The 21,396-nt window shown below is 41.9% G+C and overlaps 1 protein-coding gene across 1 annotated transcript in view; it reads right to left on the bottom strand.

Annotated features, from left to right (window-relative positions):
* The window catches only part of WNT2 (Wnt family member 2), a 134,185-nt gene extending 119,594 nt beyond the window's left edge, over positions 1-14,591 (bottom strand). Inside the window, exons 1-2 of the mRNA XM_029615953.1 lie at positions 14,222-14,591; positions 9,110-9,345 (exon numbers count right to left, since the gene is read on the bottom strand). Of these exons, the coding sequence (XP_029471813.1) occupies positions 9,110-9,345; positions 14,222-14,304 (319 nt within the window). The 5' untranslated portion in view covers positions 14,305-14,591. The remainder of the gene's footprint in view (positions 1-9,109; positions 9,346-14,221) is intronic.
* Between the last annotated feature and the right edge of the window lie 6,805 nt (positions 14,592-21,396).

Below are 21,396 nucleotides of genomic sequence, written 5' to 3'. Positions count from 1 at the left end.
TAAGAAAGAAACTACCCTGCGAGAAGCACGAAGACTCTTCCATGGGCTTGGCTCGATTCAACCAGTCACCCAGATAGCTGTTGCTACCACTACCATGACCTTGGAAAAGGTCCAGGGCGGCATGCCTATCTAGAAAGACAAGGTCTGAAACTGATAATGACGATCCAGGACAGCAAAAAGAACTGCTGCTAATGTTCCCGACGGGTGGGAATATGCAGACATGCCTCAATCAGATTCAGAGATGTGAAGTACCTCCTTGCTTGAACTGCCATTATGACAGAGCGCACCATTTCCATCCTGAAATGAGTGACTCGTAAAAGTCAGTTGATGTCCTTGAGATACAGTATGGGCCAAAACGACCCTTCCTTCTTGGGCATGGCAAAATAAATGGAATAATGGCCTGCATTTCTCCGTGATTTGGGAACAGAATTCACCGCTTTTAGGTTCAACAGCCATTGTAATGTCACTTCCACTTCTACCCTCTTCTGAGGAGAGTTGCAAGGAAAGACCTTGAAGGCAACTGGAGGAATGCAAAGAAAGTTTAGAGCATATCCGTCCCAAACCACTTTGAGAACCCATTGATCCAAAGTAATCTGGACCCACGTCTGATAAAAATGGGATAGGCTACCACCTATCCCCTGCACCATCAGGTGAGCCCGTAAACCTTTATTGGGAAGACCGAGGGGCTCCACTTCAGAAGCCTGTATCCTTTCAAGGTCTCGAGGGTGGCCACTCACCCAAAAAGACCGGGCAACTGTTTTCTTGCCCTCTGGCAATTGAGGGACCTGGGTCTCTCCCCATTTTCTTGCCATTTTTTCCAATTCATTGCCAAACAAAAGCAATCCCTTGAATGGCAGCTTGGTAAGATTGGACTTTGAAAGAGTGTCTGCTGACCAGTTGCACAGCCAAAGCTGCCACCTGGCCAAAATAACCGAAGTAGCTCCTCTGGCGGCTGTGTGAACCAAGTCACAGCCCATATCAATTAAGAAGGTGATTCCCGGTTCTACCATAGGTCCCAGATCAGACCCAGGCCACCAGATTCTTGCCAAAGACACAAGGTAGCCCAAGCTACAAAGGCGCAACAAGAAGAAATTTGTAAGTTCATTGTCACTGCCTCAAAGGCTTGCTTTAGGATAGCCTCAATCCTCCTATCCTGAGAATCCTTCAGTGTCGCACCTCCCTCTACCAAGATGGTGTACATTTCGTGATAAAACACACCAAGGCACCCACCCTAGGGAAACGCAACTGCTCTCTGACCTGCAGATCCAAGGGGTATAAACCTGCCAAGATGTGTCCTCCTTTAAAAGACACCATTGGCACACTTCATTCCAGATCAATCAACTCATGGATTGCATCCAGGAGAAAAAAGAAACAAGAAGCCTTACGTAGAGTGACCAAAATAGGATCCTTCTTCTGCATCCCCAAGAGTCAGGCCCAGCCACTCTGAGGGTCTTCAAGGTCTGAGAGATCAAACTCAGCAACTCATCTCTATGAAAGAAATGGAGAAGAGCTCTATATAGCTCCATATCTGGGGGAAGGTCCCCTTCCTCACCAGGAGAGCCACCACCATCATCATCAGTATCATCTTGATCCACCTGCATTCGAGCTTTGTCAGACCACACTGAGCTTGACCATGCAGATAGGCAGAGGAGTACTTGGAGCGCATGGAACTACCTTAGTAGATACTGCCAAGTTAGAAGACCATCCCTGTAGAAATGTCTGCAATCCCTGGAAGAATTCTACCCAGGAAAAGGAGGACAAGCCTATTCCAGGCCCCATAGGTCTGAACTTGATGTCCTGAGAGCTAGTGTCCCCTGACTCGGCCCATGGATCAATCAAGGGAGGGGACACCCCCACCATGTCTCCCTCAGTTCCACTCCTCTCAGACCAAGGAGATGGATCATCGCCATCAAAATCAAAAGGAGGTAAATCTCCCTGAGCATGCAGGCTGTGCTGACACAGGCTTAAAGAAAGTTCCGGCTGAATGGCCCTAATGTAGCATGCATCACAAATAGATAAGGGATTAGGCTTCTTCATCACGGGTGCCATGGTTGTAAGTGTGCAGACTGGTAAAGGCTCATGCCTAGATTACCCGCGTGTATAAGCTGTGCACAAAATATGTGTCCAAGTACACACGCCTAGGACGCTCGTCCAACTGGACATCCAGTACCGATGTCGCCTAAGCTGAATGCACAAGATGCACATCCAGAAGGAAGAGTGCTCAAACTGGATAAACAGGTGAGAATGGACGCACAAATGGACATGCCGGTGTGCGCATGAAATTAACTCATGGCCTACCATACACCAAAATGGGAGAAGTCTGGGAGCAGGGACTAGCCAAACGGCTGCTCAACCCGCCATGTCTGCATTACCTCCTTACCTCACAGAACTCCCCAGAGATGTGACAGGACAGCCGAATGCCGAGGAAACAGACCCCTTCTCCTATTTTCTTCCTCCTTTTCACTGCTTTTCTTTTTTTTAAGTAAAAAAACTTTTACCTGAGCTCAGCCCTCCTTGGCTGAGAGCAGGAATGGGTCCCAGCTAGAGGGGAAGAGGGAAAAAGCCTTTACCTCTGAGCCTCTTGGTCTGCAACTACTAATTAGAATTTAGGTCAATGCCACTCAAGGCTACCAGTCTGAAGGAACTCTACTGAGGGAGGAACCTCACAGTATCACCTCAGGAGGCAAGTCGTGCTATATAGATGTCTCATCTTTCCGATATCTCCTTTTCAATTTCTTTCTTCCTTTTTTTTTTACTCACAGGCAATCCTCCAAAGGGAAATTTATGTCCACCATCAGCTGGAGACAGAGAATACTGGTGGGCTGATGTCTGGGCTATATGGCCGTGATGCCAGCTTTTGCTCCATCTCCATCTGCTGGCAGAGGTGCATAACCCACTCATGGGGATTGACCTGCCTGAATGCTGAGGAACAGTTATTTACTCTTTTGGATAATACAAGGACTAGGGGGGCCACTCCATGAAGTTAGCAAGTAGCACATTTAAAACAAATTTGAGAAAATTATTTTTCACTCAACGCACAATTAAGATCTAGAATTCATTGCCAGAAGATGTTGTTAAGTCAGCTAATGTAGCTGGATTTAAAAAAGGTTTGGATAATTTCATGGAAGAGAAGTCCATAAACTGCTATTAATCAATAGGGAAAAGCCACTGCTTATTGCTGGTATTAGTAGCATGGGACCTATTTAATGTCTGAGTACTTGCGAGGTATCTGTGACTTGGATTGGTCACTGTTTGAGACAGAATACTGGGCTTGATGGACCCTTAGTCTGACTTAGTATGGCATATCTTATGTTCTTATGTTCCATGACTGCCTCCAGATCTAGGACTTTATTTGCCATACTATGAGCATTAGTGCACATAGCTTTCCAAATATTGCTTTTTTTCCCATTTCTATATGAGTATTTAATGCTTTTCTTACCTTAGGGTTTTGTTTACCCATCCTCAATGATTCTGATTTAAAGCCCCTCTCAGTAGGTTTGCCATTCTGTGTTGAAAGATGCTGCACCGCTTCTTTGACAATTGGATACTATCTCTGCTTAGCAATCCTTGAAATATCATCCCATGATCCAGGAAGCCAAAACGCTCACATCAACACCATCTACACAGCCATTCATTTATCTGCAAAATGCAAGCTTCCCCGCCTGGGCCTTTATCCTTAACTGTTCTTTGGTTTTAAAACTCTATTGGATAAATATTGGTTTCCCTGACTCTTAAGTACCTAAACCTCCAATGCTTGAATCTTTCTCCTTGTACACCTTGCTCCTTCTTTCTTTGGATTCCTTCATCACTGGATCAGAGTAGCTGGGCTACTCTCTCCTTCTTGCCTTTATTTCTTTTCCACATTGCTGGGCCCCAAAACAAGTTCCTGACACTTACGTCTCATGCCTGCTGTGCAGATTTTTGTTCATTCACAAAACTCAGATCAAGGTCCTCTTTCTCTCATAAAAAGACCAACCAGGGTAAGAAGTGTACTCCCTCAGAGTGAGAATATTCTACATCTCATTACTGGATCCCTAAGGGACAGCTATTTCTGTGAGATATCTATGCTCACTATGAGAACCCAGAGATAGGAGAATTTCTTCATCCCTCTCTAGTTCTCCCCCCCCCTCCCCCCGCCAGAATATTCTTGGGCTTCACTAAACCCTGGATTGTACCATAATTGGTACTCCTAGAAAGGAGTGCCATGAAATATTGTTGAGTCCACTCAGTACTCTGACAATCTCAATATGTCCTCAAGTAGGAGGAGCATAGACATTAGTGAAGGGACCATAGGCCTCTTTACATAAATAATGCAGAGGACAATTTAACTATATTGCATTTATTAAAGTGCCATCAGATTAAATATGTAAGTGTTATAACTAGCAGATTATATAAAGCATTTTACATACTGAATGTTTAACTAAAAACTTCAGCAGCTGTTAGTATTCAATATCACGCTATCAGATAAGATAAAGAAAATCAATTACACAGTATTGTGGCAGATAATACAAAACATTTACATATTGTAGATTAGCATATTAACGTAGTACAGTTGATAATGGCAGGCCACATCAAGCTCCTCTACTTTCATTGTATCACTATGATCTCTTCATGAGATTTCTACTGGCAGGCCCCAATTTATTTAGATTCAATGTGGCATCTTTATCTAAAAAATATTTTTGCTGGTTGTGTTTTATCAAAGTTCTTTCAAGGGGCTCCCACTAGTAACACTTTGCAGTTGTATACAGAGGGATATAACCTTTAACCTTTACAAATAACGGATCCTCTCTTGCCATGCTAGCCTGGGGTCGGTGGCCCCCTTTATCGTCAGCCAGGGAAGAGTTAGAGAAGACAGCATGGGAGTCTGCCTGTAACTTCTGCTGTAACTTCTTACAGTCACTCTGTGACTCTAAATCACTGTCATATCTGTATTTTAATGTTCCTGTTCCTTTTGTTCCACGATCTTGTTCCTTTCGTTCGCTTGCTTTATCATCCTCTTATCACCATCAAAGAACGAACTGTGGTACTTGCTGTCACAGTCAGATATTACCTGTTTGCTTTTTGGGTAGACTTAAGCTGGACTGATGATGGCCCTGGTGGGGCAGTGGCACTGAAAACCGCATCGTTCAAACTCCGATGGGGAGGGTGTGGCGTCAGGGTGAGCACAGGAAGAACCTCCTCTGTGTGGTTTACGGCACTTCTGCTGCCATGTGCGCTGTTTTTATCCCCAAGGCTGAGGTCAGTCCAGGCTCTTCAACTGCTGACTAGAATGGTGTTTCCTCGTGTCCCCACTGGTACATTTATTTATTTATGTATTTATTTAGGCAATTTGTATACCGAACATATCATATGCACTTCACGTTGGTTTACATCACAGCAGGGCGGCAAATTATATTTCCAGCAAGCAGGCAAACTTCTAAGTCTCAAATAGCAAAAAACGATGTGTGTTTCAAGAACAGTGAATGGCAAAGAAATGCTATAAATACGCAAAGGTTGCTAACTTTTTAATCTTCCAGAAAATAAACACTTGGACATTTTAGAATGGGAAAATCCTCAGTCCTGTAAACAAACTGTGAAAGCTGTAAAGATAATTGATAGTATGCTGATTTATGAAATAAAGCATAAGTTACCAACCCTGCATTCAGTATGTCATGATTTCAAGGTGTTATATGAAGCCTAGCAGTAGGGACTTAAGTAAAGACAACATATTTCCATATGAGAGTGGGAGTAGTGGGAGGTGAATGGTATGTTCATATGTTTATAATTTTAATTATCTTGGATAATTCTTCTTAGATGAAGTCAATCCTATAACAAATGCTGCTACTTCAGTCTTCATTTTGACTGTGACTGTATTTAAAAGAGAATTATTTTATGTTGGTATGCACAGAAGGAATAGCAGGGGAATGTGTTAACATGCAAAAGGATGAGATATGATGTCAAAGGCAGATTGGTACTGGGTAGATGGTGAATTTATCAACCTTGGGAGGACCAAACAACAAAATCTTTGTACATATCTCAGTCCCAATACATACAATTAGGAGCCTATGACTTGCATGAGAAAAATATAATTCTTTATTCGGCCCATATTACAACCAGAGTAGATAATAGATCACACACTAATGCCATTTTGCAAATCTCTTGCTTTCTCAATCTAAATGACGCAAAAGTAAGCTAGGAAGAAATGCTTCCTCAGTAGTTTATATGAAGGTGATACACCCTATGTGGTCTTAAGGTTTATGTACAACAAAATCTTTGGATAAATATTGTATTGATTCAATAAAGATAGAACAGAACAAAAAAAGTAATGTTGGGGGAAAACAGCAAAGGAATAAAATTAATTACAATTTTTGACTGTATACAACATCAATATATGCACAAATAATTGTAAAAAAACACACAATAAAGACATTACACTTACAAACCCAACATGGCCACGTTCCAATGCATCACCTGCGACAAATTTGTAAAACCAGGGGTCATGATTTGAAGCTCCAAGGCAGTAGGACTCAAGCAATGTCAGGAAGTGTTTTATTCACAGAGAAGGTGGTGGATGCCTGAATACCCTTCTGCAAATGATGGTGTAAATTTAAAAAAAAAAGTAACGGAATTCAAAAACAGTGGCATTAACACAGAGGATCCCCTGGAGAGAATGATAAGGAAGCACCCATAACAGCAGTGGAATACATTGCGATAACCCGCACAGAGGGCCTTCGGTTTCCTGTGGCAGGTTTTTCAAGAACATACGGCAGAATGGGCAAATTCTATGGCAGATTTTTCAAAACTCTGTGACAATTATGGGGCAAATTGAAATAATTTTGCATATATTTTTTACTTAAATAATGTATTACTTTTTTAAAAAACCTGTACAAGTAAAATCATTTTCTGACATTTCTGTGTTCATGTATTTATTTGGTTCTTTATTACAGGAAAAGGGATTTTGGTGATTAGGGCTGGGGAGGAAGGCAGAGAAAGGATCTGTTTAAAAATGCAGCTTTCAGGCCCTGGCAGAGGAGGAGGGAGGATGTGCTGGAGGCCCTGCAAGGCTGCCGTCCTCCTCCTGTCTGGCTGCGATAGGAGGCGGTGAGTGAGGGGGAGGTTAGACGGATTGTGTCCACTGCCACCAATGTTTCTCTTCCAGGGTGGGTGGGAGAGGGAAAATGCACTGTTTCTTTACCATTAATGTTTTTGTTCTGCGAGAGCCCCTGGTCTCCTGCAGCAGTTTGTTCACAACTGGCCAATTCCGCGGCAAGGACCACATTTTGTGGCCCTTTCCACAGCTGCACAATCAAGGGAGACTGGGGACCCTGCCTACACTGGGTCAGACTGACTGAACCAGTTTGGTCTTCATCTACCTTCCTTTACTGTAAGGGGTAAAATTCATGTACAAATCTTAAAATTATAGCAAAACAGAACATAAACAAGCATAGTAATGTCTGGAAAGCTTCTGTCTCCTTCAGTTTTTCAGCATACGGTTGATGGAGCCCTCCAGGATCACAGCACAGACGTTCAACAGACTGAGCTTTATGTCAGGACTGTTCTCCGCCTGCATTGTCCTATAATCTCAGAGCCTGTGCTCTGAGATTATAGGACAATGCAGTGGGGATTATAGGACAGTGTGGGGAAGCTGCTGGCTTTTGTAGTGTTCATCACTCCAGATGCCTTGCTCCAGTTCGTTCTGTGAATCTAACTAGGTCTGCAACTATGCATACCCATGGTATCATTTAGGATTTGTTTACTGTCTGTACAAACACATATCCCTAATACTGGACATACTGTTGGATTGCGGGTTAGCTCCGAACCCAAGTCAATTTATGTAAGCCCTTAAGAATAAAGAGAACAAAGTTTTTCCAGACATTTTTTCTGTTATTTTAAGATTTGTATGGGAATTTTATTCCTGATGCAGGTGATAATCCAAAATATGGGTTTTTAATTCAGTATCTTTATTAGGTGGCATTTACGATCATTTGTGTATAATTTGAATTTTGTATACCATTAGAAGTTATAATTAATTTTACTCCCTTGTCGTTTCCTCGAACATTGTTTATTTTTGTTCTGTTTGTTAGTTGAAGTTGGCATGCCTCCTTTTGTGTCTGGATTCAGTAAAGTTATTAGCCTATAAAGAATTCTGGACCTAAATAATCCCCATGCAAAAATACTGGCTCAAAAAGAAACTAAGTTTAAAAAATGATTCTGTAAATTCCAGGATAGCTAAACAGACACCAGCATCCAAAACAAAAATATCTGCTGGGTTTATCAGAGAGATGGATTCCTTGGTTGACCCAACAAATGGTTAATGCTACTGGGGAAAGAACACAGGATTTCTGATGCTAATCCCGTGTCTGATAGATTTGGATTATGAGTCAAGACTTACATGGTCTCAAATGCTCAAGTACAACAACATCTTTCAATATTCTTTCAAAGGTATTTGTATAACTTTCTAAGATTTCAGATTAGGGAAGAGAAACACAGAACAAAATATTATTATAGGAATGGAGTAGAAAAATGATGACTTGGAAAACAGGAGAATGGATATAGTGGTTAGGACATCCACAAATGATATTTATGTGAGTCAGATAGAAAACCATTTTCTCTAACCAGTTAAAAAGTTGATATAGTGACTTCTTGTCCAATGAATTTGAATGAGAAGTTAGATGATGATATCATCTTTATACTAAAAAGTGCAATCATCCATGATTTCAAATATCAAGAAACATGTGGATGGTAGGACATGAAACAGAAAAGCCTGGATGAAGCATGTTCCAGTACATTTTTATTTTAATATTTCTTTATTGAAGCATTTTGAAAACAACAAGTAAATGCCTTCTTTGCAAATACCAGTCTTATATAGAATTGAAACTGAACATACTTTGCTTCACAATTTTCAGCAATTTAAGAATGCATTCACATCAGTATTCCATACATACACATCTTGTAAAATTGCTTAATTCAGAAGTCAGATCCTCAACTGGGCATTAACTCAGAACTGTTCCAGGACATTTTAATGGCAAGGGAATTAAATTATGTCCTTCTCCCCCAAAACCTCTCTTGTAAGAGCTTGGAAATTCTGTTACATTGGCGTGCTACCTTGTGCAGACAGTACAATACTTACTGCGCAGGATGAGCTTGCCAAAGACGCTCTGGTCCCGCTCTAAAGTGTTGCAGTTCCAGCGATGGTGACGGAACTGGTGCTGGCACTCTGCTGTCCATTCACTGACACCCAGGCCTATGGACTGCATCACCTCAGGGTGGCGCTGGCACAGCTGCCGCTGGTGACTCACTAAACCCGGCACATTGTCACACATCACCCTGGAGGAAGAGGAGGAGGAGCCCACGGCTCCCATGTACCTGAAGAAAGAAGACGAAGCCATTTCCATCACAGATCAGCAGATTTCACACAGCATTTGGGGATAAGAAACAAGAGATACAAAGCAACACCAAAATACAGCTTAATTGCAGCCACTGATCCAGAAATTTGAACCTTTGCAGTAAAGGGGTAAACAGAAAATGTCTTAGTGTGCTTGTTATAAGAAAAGTTAATTTATAATAATTTTGCTTATCATATTACATTTCTATACACTGTGGTCTAGACTCCACGCTTATAGTTCGCCCTTGTGATCCTACACAGTCTAAGTTCAGCTGATTGCTACTAATTCTATGCAGCCTGCCAAACAGACCCAGCCAACCCCATAATTTTTACATTACTACTAGTTCCACACAGCTTGCCAAACAGAATCAGCACAGTCAATTTTCCAGACAGATCCTGGTGACCCCTAATTTGTAGCCTGTTAGACCAACTTGACAACTGCCCTTACTCTTAAGTTATAGCTTGCTGATACTAATCTAGTTTTCTACACAGTCTGCTGTGTCATTATCAGGACTGATGCAAGGCACCCTAGGCGAGCCTTATGCCCGCCTCCCCCCCCCCCCCCCCCCCCTTAGTCTCGGCCCCGGCTCCTACTGCATTCACACCCACTAAATATATGCTTCTTTGAGCTGTGAGCAAGATGGGCACTGCTTGCAGCCTGCTGAATCTCTACTCCTCTGCTGTGAGCAGGATAGGCTCCGCTCGTGGCCCCACATGGCTGCTCTTCAGCACCCCCTAAGGTTTGGCACCCAAGGCAACTGCCTAGTTCGCCTAATAGGATGTGCTTGCCCTGGTCGTTATGACCTGCTTCCGCTATCTCTTAACTTCTTTACAACTAAGGATCCTCTGTTGTAACTCTTCCATCTCTCCTTTCCTCAAGAGTATATATATTTAAGTTCTTTAGGAATCCTTATTAAGGATCCCATGCAAACTATGAAGACTGGAACACACCTCCTGAAGACAAGGGAATTAGGCAACAAAAATGTTAGTTCAGGCAATCAAATTCAGCCTGTTCTGGCGTATGCATTCCTTCTATGTGGGAATCATATGCAAACCATGATAGTTTGAATTAGATCCCAGTATATTTTACATTGATTAATTAATTAATATACTGTTTCGGAAAATAAAATTGCTTTCCAACTTTTGCAGTTGCTGGGTTTATTTTCTGGCTTTCAATCTTCCAGGTCTGCCTTCATTCTTTTGCTTTCTTTCTTTCTTAGATCTCCATATTCATCTCCCATTCTTTTCAGTTTTAGCTCTGTCTCTTTCATTCTTGTCTGTTTCCTTCAGCAACGTATTATTATTCCTCTGATCCTCCATTTCCTATCTTTCTACCCTTTCAGGTCTCCTGAATTTTGCTAGATCCCATTGTTCCTTGTAGGCTGTACATATGTGTGTGTGCACAGAGGTTGTGAACTCTGCACATACAGCAAAACATAGTGGGGCAGATTTTAAAATCTGCGCGCGTGGGGTACATTTGTGCGTGCTACCCGGCGCGCACAAATGTACACCCGATTTTATAACATGTGCACGCTGCCGCGTGCATGTTATAAAATCCGGGGTTGGCGCGCACAAGGGGGTGCACCTTGCGCACGCCGAGCCCTAGGGGAGCCCCAATGGCTTTCTCCGTTCCCTCCGAGGCCACTCCGGCCTCGGAGGGAACTTTTCTTCCACTCCCCCCCACCTTCCCCTATCTAACCCACCCCCCAGCCCTACCTAAATCCCCCCCACCTTGTTTCAATTAGTTACGCCTGCCTCTGCCAGACGTATCTTGTGCGTGCCAGCCAGCTGCCGGTGTGCCATCCCCCGGCACAGCCGCTGTGCTGGAGGCCTTGGTCCCGCCCCCAGACTGCCCCCAGACCGGCACCACCTCCACGCCCCCTTCCCGCCCCTTATACGCCCAACCTGGGTCTTGCGCGCGCCACTGAGCCTATGCAAAATAGGCTCGGCGCGCACAGGAGCAGGTGTTCGGGTTACACGCGTAACCCTTTGAAAATCTACCCCAGTGTGCACAAGAAATCCTGATATTATTTGCATAATAGTGGCTAATAATGTGGCTAATAATGCATTAATTAGAATTTGGCTTATAAAAAATTGACCAAAAAGAAAATTTTTTGTGCAAGCAGTCTTTTCAAAATTTTGAGGGAACTATGCTGGTGTTCTAAATGTTCATTTCTGTATTTTACTGCTGTCTCTGGCATGCCAAGCATCCAAGACTTCACGTAACACTAAAATCAGAAAATCCCTGACAAAGATTTCTTCTGCTACTATCCACTCTCCCTGATATACTTCTACTTTTCTTCTGATCATTTTCCCCTACCTCCTTATTACTGCTTCTTCTACCATCTTTTCATTATCTCTCCTCCTTCTGCAGCTGGTGGTTTGAATGCTTCTGCAAACCCAAACCATTGAAAATCTCTGCCTTGGGAGAGAACTGGCAAGGCAAGGAAGATAGAGAGAGCAGCAGGGAGCTATGGTTAAGCTCTTGCTATTACTTAAAGATTTGTGGCCCAATCATTGCTGGCACATTGTAATGCTGCAACTGCTATACCCTAAACTATCATTCTCTAGGTGGCCGCCTAGTAAGCCTTGTGCTTCCACTGGCCCAGACTAGTAGAAAGGTCAAGTCAATCAAAGATAAGACCATGACCTGCCATCCTTTCTTAATTCTGGGCCATCTTTCTACAGGCTACATGGACTTACTGAGTATTCAAACTCTGTCATGGCAGCATAAGTTACTGTGAGTACTGCCTCATGATCATCATAAGTGAACACATGCTCCTTATGACAGCTCTGGGTGCCAAGTTTCCCCACTAGAAACAACCATTCCCATCACATTTCTTCCTCATCCCTTACCCCACTAATGGAGGTTGAAACTTCTGGGCTTCTACCTCACAGTGTTTCACTTCTCCGCCCTACCTCAAACATAGTTGTTGTTCCAACCACTGGTAGCACAGTGTTTATTTCCCACAAAACTTATTGGGGGTAGACACCAGTTCTCCCATGTGGGGCTGATTACTTCTTTCTACTCCCATTTTGAGTCCAGAGATGCCATTTCCTCCTCCAATAGAAGGCCTGAGGCTGCCAAAACCTCCTTCCTAAACTTGGCCCTCTCCTGACTGTTGAGTTGCAGGGATGGGATCCACCACTAACTTTTACTCCTTTTCCAGCATGGGGCTAGGAAAGGCCACCTTCTCCCTCCCCAGTACAAAGCCCAAAGCTCCTACCTCTTCCTACTCCTATTCTGGTGCAGGTCTTTGAACCACCATCTTCTCCACTTCCTCCTTCTTGGCATAGAGCTAGGGAGCTACCACCTCTTTTTCCTTCTTACCCATAGAGGGCCAAGTGCCACTTTTTTTCACCTTCAACATAGGCCAAAGAGCTACTAATTTTTCCTCCTCCCCCTCTCTAGTGCCTCATGGGTCTGGTGGCAGAAGTCAAATTAAAGTGGTGAATGGAGAGTATAGTCCATAGGCTACCGGTTAGCCACCACCACTTTAAATGATATAAGATGGGCTACCGATATTTCATGTGTACGTCTGAAGTACTAAATAATACATAAAAGGTACGTTTTTCTTAAAAACATTTTAAATGACATCATCAGTATCCAGATGTCCTCTATTAGTACTAAAATATTAGAAAGTCAGTTTTTATAAATCCCAAAATGCTTTAGATATCTGTTGAAGCTAAGAAACACAGACACCCGATTTTTCTTTTATTAGTATTGTTATAATCATAAAATCACTTCAATGTAATTAAAAAGAAAATATAAGTGACGGGACAATGTGAGAAAAATTACAGCAATAAACTGTTACTACAATCACAGGAAAAGAAATACTCATTTTATTGAAAAGTTTGTCTGATAAATCAACCACTTATCCAGTCTTAGCAGTGCCAAGAATAAATGAATTGGTGTCATGAATTCCTGAAAATAAATATCACTTCAGTTTCTAACAAATGTATATTTTTTATTTAATAGCTTGCCTTATAAAATATTTTATAAAACCATTTTAAGACATAAATACCTAAAGAAATAAAAGATCTGCTATCCAAGTACACAAGCAGACCTATTTTATTGCATTGAATTCGTTGTATTCAGCTGCAGAAAACTCATGATTCATTTTGTTGACTATGATAAGAAAACAAACTACAGTTATCTGAGGAATTCAGGTTTTACTATAATCTGGCAAATCACGACTATGCATCCTACGTTTCAAATCAAATTTAATGCACACTTATCTACATGAAGAACAGAATAGAAAGTTCCATTTCTCTTCCTAAATTATCTTGATAAATTATTTAACAGACAATGATGCTGGCACTATCATCACCTATAAAATAACTCAATAGTGTCTATTCCATTTTTGAAAAGTAGCTCAAACTTTGAGATGTATTACTGTATCATAAAATAATGCATAACCTAGAATCTTAACACATATATACAGATCACATAATATACCCAGTATGTTCGTGCATCTCCAGAAACTGCAATCCAGAGATGTTTGATATTACACCAAAAAACAGAGTGCAAATTGTGCCTTTCTTCCACTATACATAGATTAAGAATAGTGAAAATTGTTGCCATTCTGACTGCTCATGAGTTTTACTCAACCAAATATGCAAGATACAAGTACTGTAAACTATGAGGCTGGTTCGTAAACACTTAAGAAATAGTGAAAAAAATGTAATAATGTTGTTTGTCAAAAAGAAATTGTGAGTAGAGATGAACTAAAAGAATTAAGGGAAAATCATCCCCCATTTATTGATTCTGTTTCTCTAACCTTCATATCTATCCCCTCACCTTCCACAGAAAAAACAAATGTAAGCACTTTTATTTCTTGCAACTGCAGAACTTACCACCATGAAGAAGTGACTTCTGGGGTTACCCAGAGCAAGATCAGAGGCAGGGAAAACCAGATCCCAAGGAGCAAGAGGTTCATATTAAAAATCCTTCAGTCCACATCTGTTCACATGAAACAAATCTCACAGAACTGAAATAAAAGCATGTGAGCAATATCCTAGGAGCTCACAGCTCAAGCTCTTCACCTTTCCATCTCAGGGCTGGTAATGGCTTATGTGCTTCCAGACTGAAAAAGGTCTGCAGTGATCTATGAGCCTTTTAAATCTTTTCTTCCTTCCTACTTCTAAGGCTTGTTCAGAGTCAGATCCTGGGGCTGGGAAGGAAACATCCAGTGAAGACAGCGTTTTTCGTCCTGTCCTGTATCACTACTTCACTTCATGGCTGTGGAAGGAAGGCTGAGGGGGCTGATGTAGGTTGATTACACACTGGGTGGGTTCTGCTTTTTTTTTTTTTTTTTTTAAATCTGACATGAAATGATGTTAAGAGACATGAGGAGGGGTGGGTGGTGGTAACACCTCTGATTAGCCTTGAAATTCTGAAGAGGCAGTCACCTTTCAGCAACCTAAATAAAATCCAAACAAAACCACATCAAATCCACTCCCAGGTTTTTCATTTGTATGTTGTACAGGTTGCAGATTTTTCACTTCTACATTTCACAGTTGAAATTAGAATCTATAAAAGGGAAAAAAAATCAACAGTTTATCTTGGTAGTATTCCAAGATATTAATTTTGATCTGTGTGGCTCCATAAAAATTGTTGGGTTGAAAACAGCATATGTAACGAAAACAGCTAAAACTTAGCAGTGGCTCTAAGGACTATATAAAATCTGGGAGTCTACTTTGAGAAATCGCTACTTACTGACACGGTCTATGTTTGACCTGAGCAATAAAATCTTTCTCTGTGAAGACAAAAGGCATGAGAGAAACTATTGTTCACAGCTGGGACAGCTGATGGAAGAGATGTGTAAAACTCCCACACAGATTAGAGCTGTCACACTTAGAAACAAATAGCAATGTTCTCCCTTCACCTCCCAGACCCTGTGCGAAGAGGTTCTATTGCACCCAAAATCTGTCATCTTTCATAGCCTTCATGTTAGAAATATGAAAAGCTGAGCTAAACTCTGAATGACTCACTTTATCAAAAGAGAAAGGGAAAATGCATCATCAGCTCAGGGAGGTTAGTTTGAAAATGCATTTTATTAAAAAAAAAAATCAAGAAGGTTTTATGCTAAACTTTAGATAATTTGGGAGTGGAACAATTCCCAGATTAGCTGTCAAGAAAGCATTTTTTGACAGTTTTTTTTTATTTTGCATACTCAGCAATTCTCCTGAATAAAAGTAGGAAAAAAAACTAAAAGGGAAGGAATTTATATTTAATATTAGGCAGTAAGCTGTTGGTCAGGAGATTAACGTGAGTCACAAAGTATTGCATGATCATATTATGCCCATTTTGAGATGCATTGGCTTCCTTAAGTTAGGATTAGATTTAAAATTCACTTGCTCATCTTTAAGTGAAAAATAATATTTGCCCTGAGTACTTATGTGATTTGTTAGTTTGCTATGAACATGTAAATTACTGTACACTAACAAAAGATGCCTTTTTAACTGTACCTAATACAGTGCCTGCTGGGTTGATGATTATACAGTGCACAACGTTTAAATCTTTTGCACCAACCTTGTATAATGCTATTTAGAAAAAGTTGGGCTCTGAATATCTTGTTTTTAGGAAAAAGCAGAAAACTTTAAAGATTAATTTTGATCTGTTGTCTATTTATTAAATCAGAATTATTGTATTATTCTGTATCCATATTCTATATTTATGTATGATTTTGATTGTAACTCACCTTGGGCTCTGTTGTATAAAAGTGGGATATCATGTTCAATAAATAAATAAATACATACATACATAATGATATTATTGAACAATAGATACGAGGCTATAGACCTAAATAGGTTTCACTGTTTTTAATAAACATTCATCTGCATATACTAAGTACATCTCGTGGTACTTCTCCTCTGTCCCACTTATTGTGACCAAACTGGTATACTTCATTCCTCAATCCTTTACATTTGGAGATAGAAATTTATTTACTCCATTGGGGTTCTTCCTCCTTTAAATAAGAGCATGTATATGAAAGGAAAACAGTAAGTATTAAGAGGTCAACATTCAAAAAAAGCTGAGCTCCTACATTTAGGAGATTAGGGGGCGTCATTTTTCAAAATGCGGTAAGGCGTTTTCGCATGCGTTAAGGGCTTATCGCATGCGAAAAGCCCCGTTTTCGCATGTGATAGCACCATATCGTATGGTGCGATGCAAATTCCAAAAATGGGAGGAGTAGGCTCCCTGTGAAGAGTATTGCACACCTTTTTCAAATGTGTTAGGTGGTGTGATAGTGGCCATGACCATGTGGAAAGGGTTTATCTCCATTTGTGATGTGTCCCATAAGGCTTATTTCAGAGGATTTGAGGGAGGGAGGGAGGGAGAGAGAGAGAGACTGGCCATAATAGCATGTCCCATACATAGGTATTTGTATCCCTAGGATAGGCCAACCTAGTAACTCGAGGTGGGGATTAGGTAAGAGTGTAGGGGGTTAGGGGCCGCTTTCACATTGTACATGAGACGTACGAACAGAACAGTGGTCTCTTGTGAAGATTAGCTGGCCTTCGGAGTGAGGAAACTCACTCCAAGATGAGATTTGGGCAAGGGTCTCTCAACCTAGCTTGATGTTACCCAGGTAGAGAGTCCATCAAGCTAGGTTGAGAGACCCTTGCCCAAATCTCATCTTGGAGTGAGTTTCCTCACTCCGAAGGCCAGCTAATCTTCACAAGAGACCACTGTTCTGTTCGTACGTCTCATGTACAATGTGAAAGCGGCCCCTAACCCCCTACACTCTTACCTAATCCCCACCTCGAGTTACTAGGTTGGCCTATCCTAGGGATACAAATACCTATGTATGGGACATGCTATTATGGCCAGTCTCTCTCTCTCTCTCTCTCTCTCTCTCTCTCTCTCTCTCTCTCTCTCTCTCTCTCTCTCTCTCTCTCTCTCTCTCTCTCTCTCTGAGATCATTGAAATACAGGTCCCCCAGTGGTTGAATACATCAGGTTTGGCACTTATCACAGAATATGAAATGGTTTCACAATGTGCACTAACTTAGCTCTTTGCACAGGTAATTATCACAAAATACTATATTAGCATAAAATATGCCCCTTTTGCTATCGCATGCGGTACTTACCACATTTTGATAAATCCAGGCCTAAGTTAGGCACCTATTCAGCCAAACTTAGAAGCCTACATTTTCAGCTGGAAATTCATATAAATTTAGGATCTAAAACTTAGAGACCTAAATTTAGGACTGCTATTCATTTCTTAAATTTAGACCCCTAAATTAGGTGGCTAGTTCAAAAAATCTTAACTTTATTTGCCTTCCCTTACTCCCGCCCCTATAGCCACCTATTTTTTATGAGCCTAAATTTAGGAGCTTAATGAAACTAGGAGCCTAAATTTAGGGATTCAGCCCTAGTAAATTTTCAAAAAGGCCAATTTAGGAGCCTAAACCCTATGAAAATCTGCCCCTAAATTTATAAGGCCAGGTTTCAAAACTATATTTACCATTATGGGTACTCTTTTATATTATATAATAGAAAATGTTTATAGGATATCATCACATTAGGTTCTTGGAAAATGAGCCAACAAAGGTTTCTTTTGTTAGAAAACATTTTTCCCTTGATAAGCAGGCTGAATTAGGCATTATATTTGGGTTACGTCATCGGGCAGCACAGAATAAACTTGTTTCTCCAAGCTGATAGAGCTTTGAGCTCTACTAATCATGTGCAGGAGTTCCAGCACGGGCGTTGCCTCATAAGCCTTCTCAGTTATTTTTTGTCCAAGCACAAGCATAGGTGTGTACTCATACTTTCAATTTTTTCTAAAAAAAATTCCATATTTCTTTCTCAATTTGATAGTTACCTCACTGCCCCTGTAGCATCCTCAAAAGCACTTTTCAGTGCTACAAAAAAAAAAAAGAGGAAACTTTTTTTTTTTTTTTTTTACAGATGACTTGCTTCTAAAACAAGTTGGGCTAGAAGAAAAAACAATGATGAGTGATTTAAAAACTGCATCTGTGGGAAGATAATGTCACTCACTGACAGTCATGAACTTTTCTTTCAGTGCCTTGGGCTGGAACATGACCAGGCAAATTGTTACACTTGTGGATGGATGTCCCTATGCTCCCAACATTCCAGAGTGATTCAGATTGAGGCACTGTGTAAATATCTTCAGAGATGCAGCAGATTCTCTTCCCACAGTGCTGCATCATCTGCTTCACCAGGAAAAGTGTTGAGCAGAAGCTCTTCTAAAACTCCTCCATCAGCTCAGGCCAAAGCCATGGGGTCAAGTAGTGTCAGCTGCCTTGTATCAAAGAAGGGTCATCAGTCATTGGAGCCCTTAGTCCATGCGGCACAGAAGTACATGCACTCCAAAAGCAGTGTATCTGCATTGGCATTACTGAAACAGAGTTCAGCAGTGCCATTGGTGCAAGGTGCAAGGTGCATTGGCGCACCTGACACATGATTCATTGAAGTTCTTCATCTATGCATCAGTGTGCTTGATGCACAGCACACCAATGCTCTCAATGCACCAGATGCCAATGTTCTTGATGCACTAAGGCCTGCAGTATCTGCAACCTGCGCTTCATTGATTCATCTTGAAGCCATCGCACACCAATCGCATGGTGCATCTGATTCTCCGATCCATGACCCCACGATGCAAAGTGCAAGAACACACAGAGAAATCTTGACACAGTTGATGCTCGCATCAAGGCAACATCCTCAATCTGCACTGGCTTCCTTGATGTAACTCAATAAAGATCCATTGATATAATCAAAGCCACATTCTTCCCAAGCATCCAAGCATTCCACTCCATCAAAGCTATTAATGCATCTGGCTGATCTTCATGAAACAGTGATGGTTACACCCCCATTCCTGACAGATGGAGTCCCTCTGAGCACTGCCTCATGAAGTAACACATCCAAAGGATGTGGAACTCACACAGGATCTTGGTCTCTCAAAGAAACCAGGGCACTTGGTTCCTCAAAGAAAGTCACTTTCAGATGAACTTACTAGAGCTATGAGCAATAATATATGCTCGCTCAACATTTGCCCATCTTCTTCAGTGAAAACATTCTGATTCAGACCAACAATCAAGTCATCATGTATTATCATGGCCTCACTGCCAGGAATCATTGAAAATGTGGGATTGGGCAGCCAAGAACTGAGCTGTCCTACAAGCTACCTGCCAGGGATCTCCAACACACTAGCAGATCATCTCTGTAGGGTTTGTAATCTACATGAGTGGTTGCTACAGCAATCAGTAGCCAACAGACTATTTGACTTATGGAGTCTAATATCAGTGAATCTGTTCACTTCAGAACAAAAGAGAAAACGAAATCAATTTTGTTCAGTTCTATGCAGCAATCTCCAGCTAGCGCAGGATGATTTCCTGCTCAACTGGGGAACAAGCCTCATGAACGCTTTTCCTCTGATGCTGTTGATTGCCAGAACAGTGCAAAGTTTTTCCAGGATCACATTCATCTGATCCTCATAGCTCCAGTGTGTCCAGGACAGATATGGTTGCCATATCTAGTTCAATTTTCCAGCAGTCCTTTCATACATCTAGGGATGGACCCTATATTGTTAATTCAAGATGAAGGAATCTTTATCATCCCAACCTCCCAGCTCTCAACCTAACAGCTTTGATTTTGAGCACTTGATAATTGCAGATCTTGATCTATCCAGATTAATGGTATTCATACTAGTCTCATCCACAAAGCTAATCCACTAGAAAAAACTATGCCTTCAAATGGAATAGATATTCTAAGAAATGCAGACAACACTTTAGATCCATTACCTTGTGAACCTAAGCATTTGCTAAAGTAATTACTCCGCCTTTCTGATTAAGGTGTTGCGGGACCGGGCCTTGGGGCTGGCCCGGCCCGCGCGAGTTCATCTCCGGCCTCCCAGGCCGGTTCCACGGCCTGCCGCAGTGTCCCCACTGCAAGGGAGACGCCGCTGACTCCCCGTTGCTGGCCCCGCCCCCTAGGCGCGCGCAGGGGCTCTACTCTTAAAGGGGCCAGTGTGGGAAACCAAGGACAGCTCCTAGGATGACGTCAGACGCTGCAGGGTATATTACCCTGCAGCTGAGATGGGATCCTCGCCTTGCAACGAGGTTCTTCAGGTTTCCTGATTGCTAGTTGCTGCGAACACTTGGATTGCTCTCGTCTTTGACCCGGCTTGCTTCCTGACTTGTTTCCTGCTTCCGTCCCTTGGTTTTGGCTTCGTCATCGTATCTTCTGGACTCCGACCCGGCTCCGTTCCACGACTCCATCTTCAGCTTCTGTCCCTGGCTTGGCTTCGTCGTCTGATCTTCTGGCTTCCAACCTGGCTCCGTTCCACGACACCGTCTTCAGCTTCTGTCCCTGGCTTGGCTTCGTCTTCTAACCTTCCAGCTTCCAACTCAGCTTGCTCCTGGACTCCAACTTCAGCTTCCTCCCCTTCTCAGGTATCTGATACTCGCTGGCCCAGAGGCTTCTCCTAAGTCCCAGCAGCTCGGGCTCTCACGGGCTCCTCCCGGGGGAGCCATGGGCTTCCGAGGGTGAAGACTCTTCATCTACCTGGGTCCCGTGCTCGTCCATCTCTTCAATCGCTGCCTGGGTCCTTGGTCGCATAGGACTCCACCTAAGTCCAAGAGGTCCGGGTTCCTACGGGCTCCTCCTGGGGGGACTTCGGACTTCCAGTGTTGAAGCCTCCTCTGAGTCTCTTCCGAGCCGCCTCCCGGCTGGGACGCTTGCTGTGTCTTCCGTAGCATACCATCTACTGTCCTAACTGGCCCAAGGGTCCACGATCGTAACATAAGGTCTCACTACATCTTCAGTGCATGCACGTTATTTATTTATTTTTTATATGTTTTTATATACCGGCATTCATGTAAAAACATATCACGTCAGTTTACATCTCAGATTAAGCATCGGTAATTGAAATTGCATTTAAAATTAAACATTTAAAAACTAATTAGATATTATCCATTTTGCTTAAAATATCTAAATAAAATAAAAATAAAAGAATAACTATACATTGAACAATAAAATCATAAAATCATAAAAACTAAAATATA

Source organism: Rhinatrema bivittatum, chromosome 9, assembly GCF_901001135.1.
Source record: "Rhinatrema bivittatum chromosome 9, aRhiBiv1.1, whole genome shotgun sequence".
Taxonomy (NCBI): domain Eukaryota; kingdom Metazoa; phylum Chordata; class Amphibia; order Gymnophiona; family Rhinatrematidae; genus Rhinatrema; species Rhinatrema bivittatum.
Note: the sequence above shows the minus strand (reverse complement) of the source record. Positions and strands in the feature narration are given on the sequence as shown.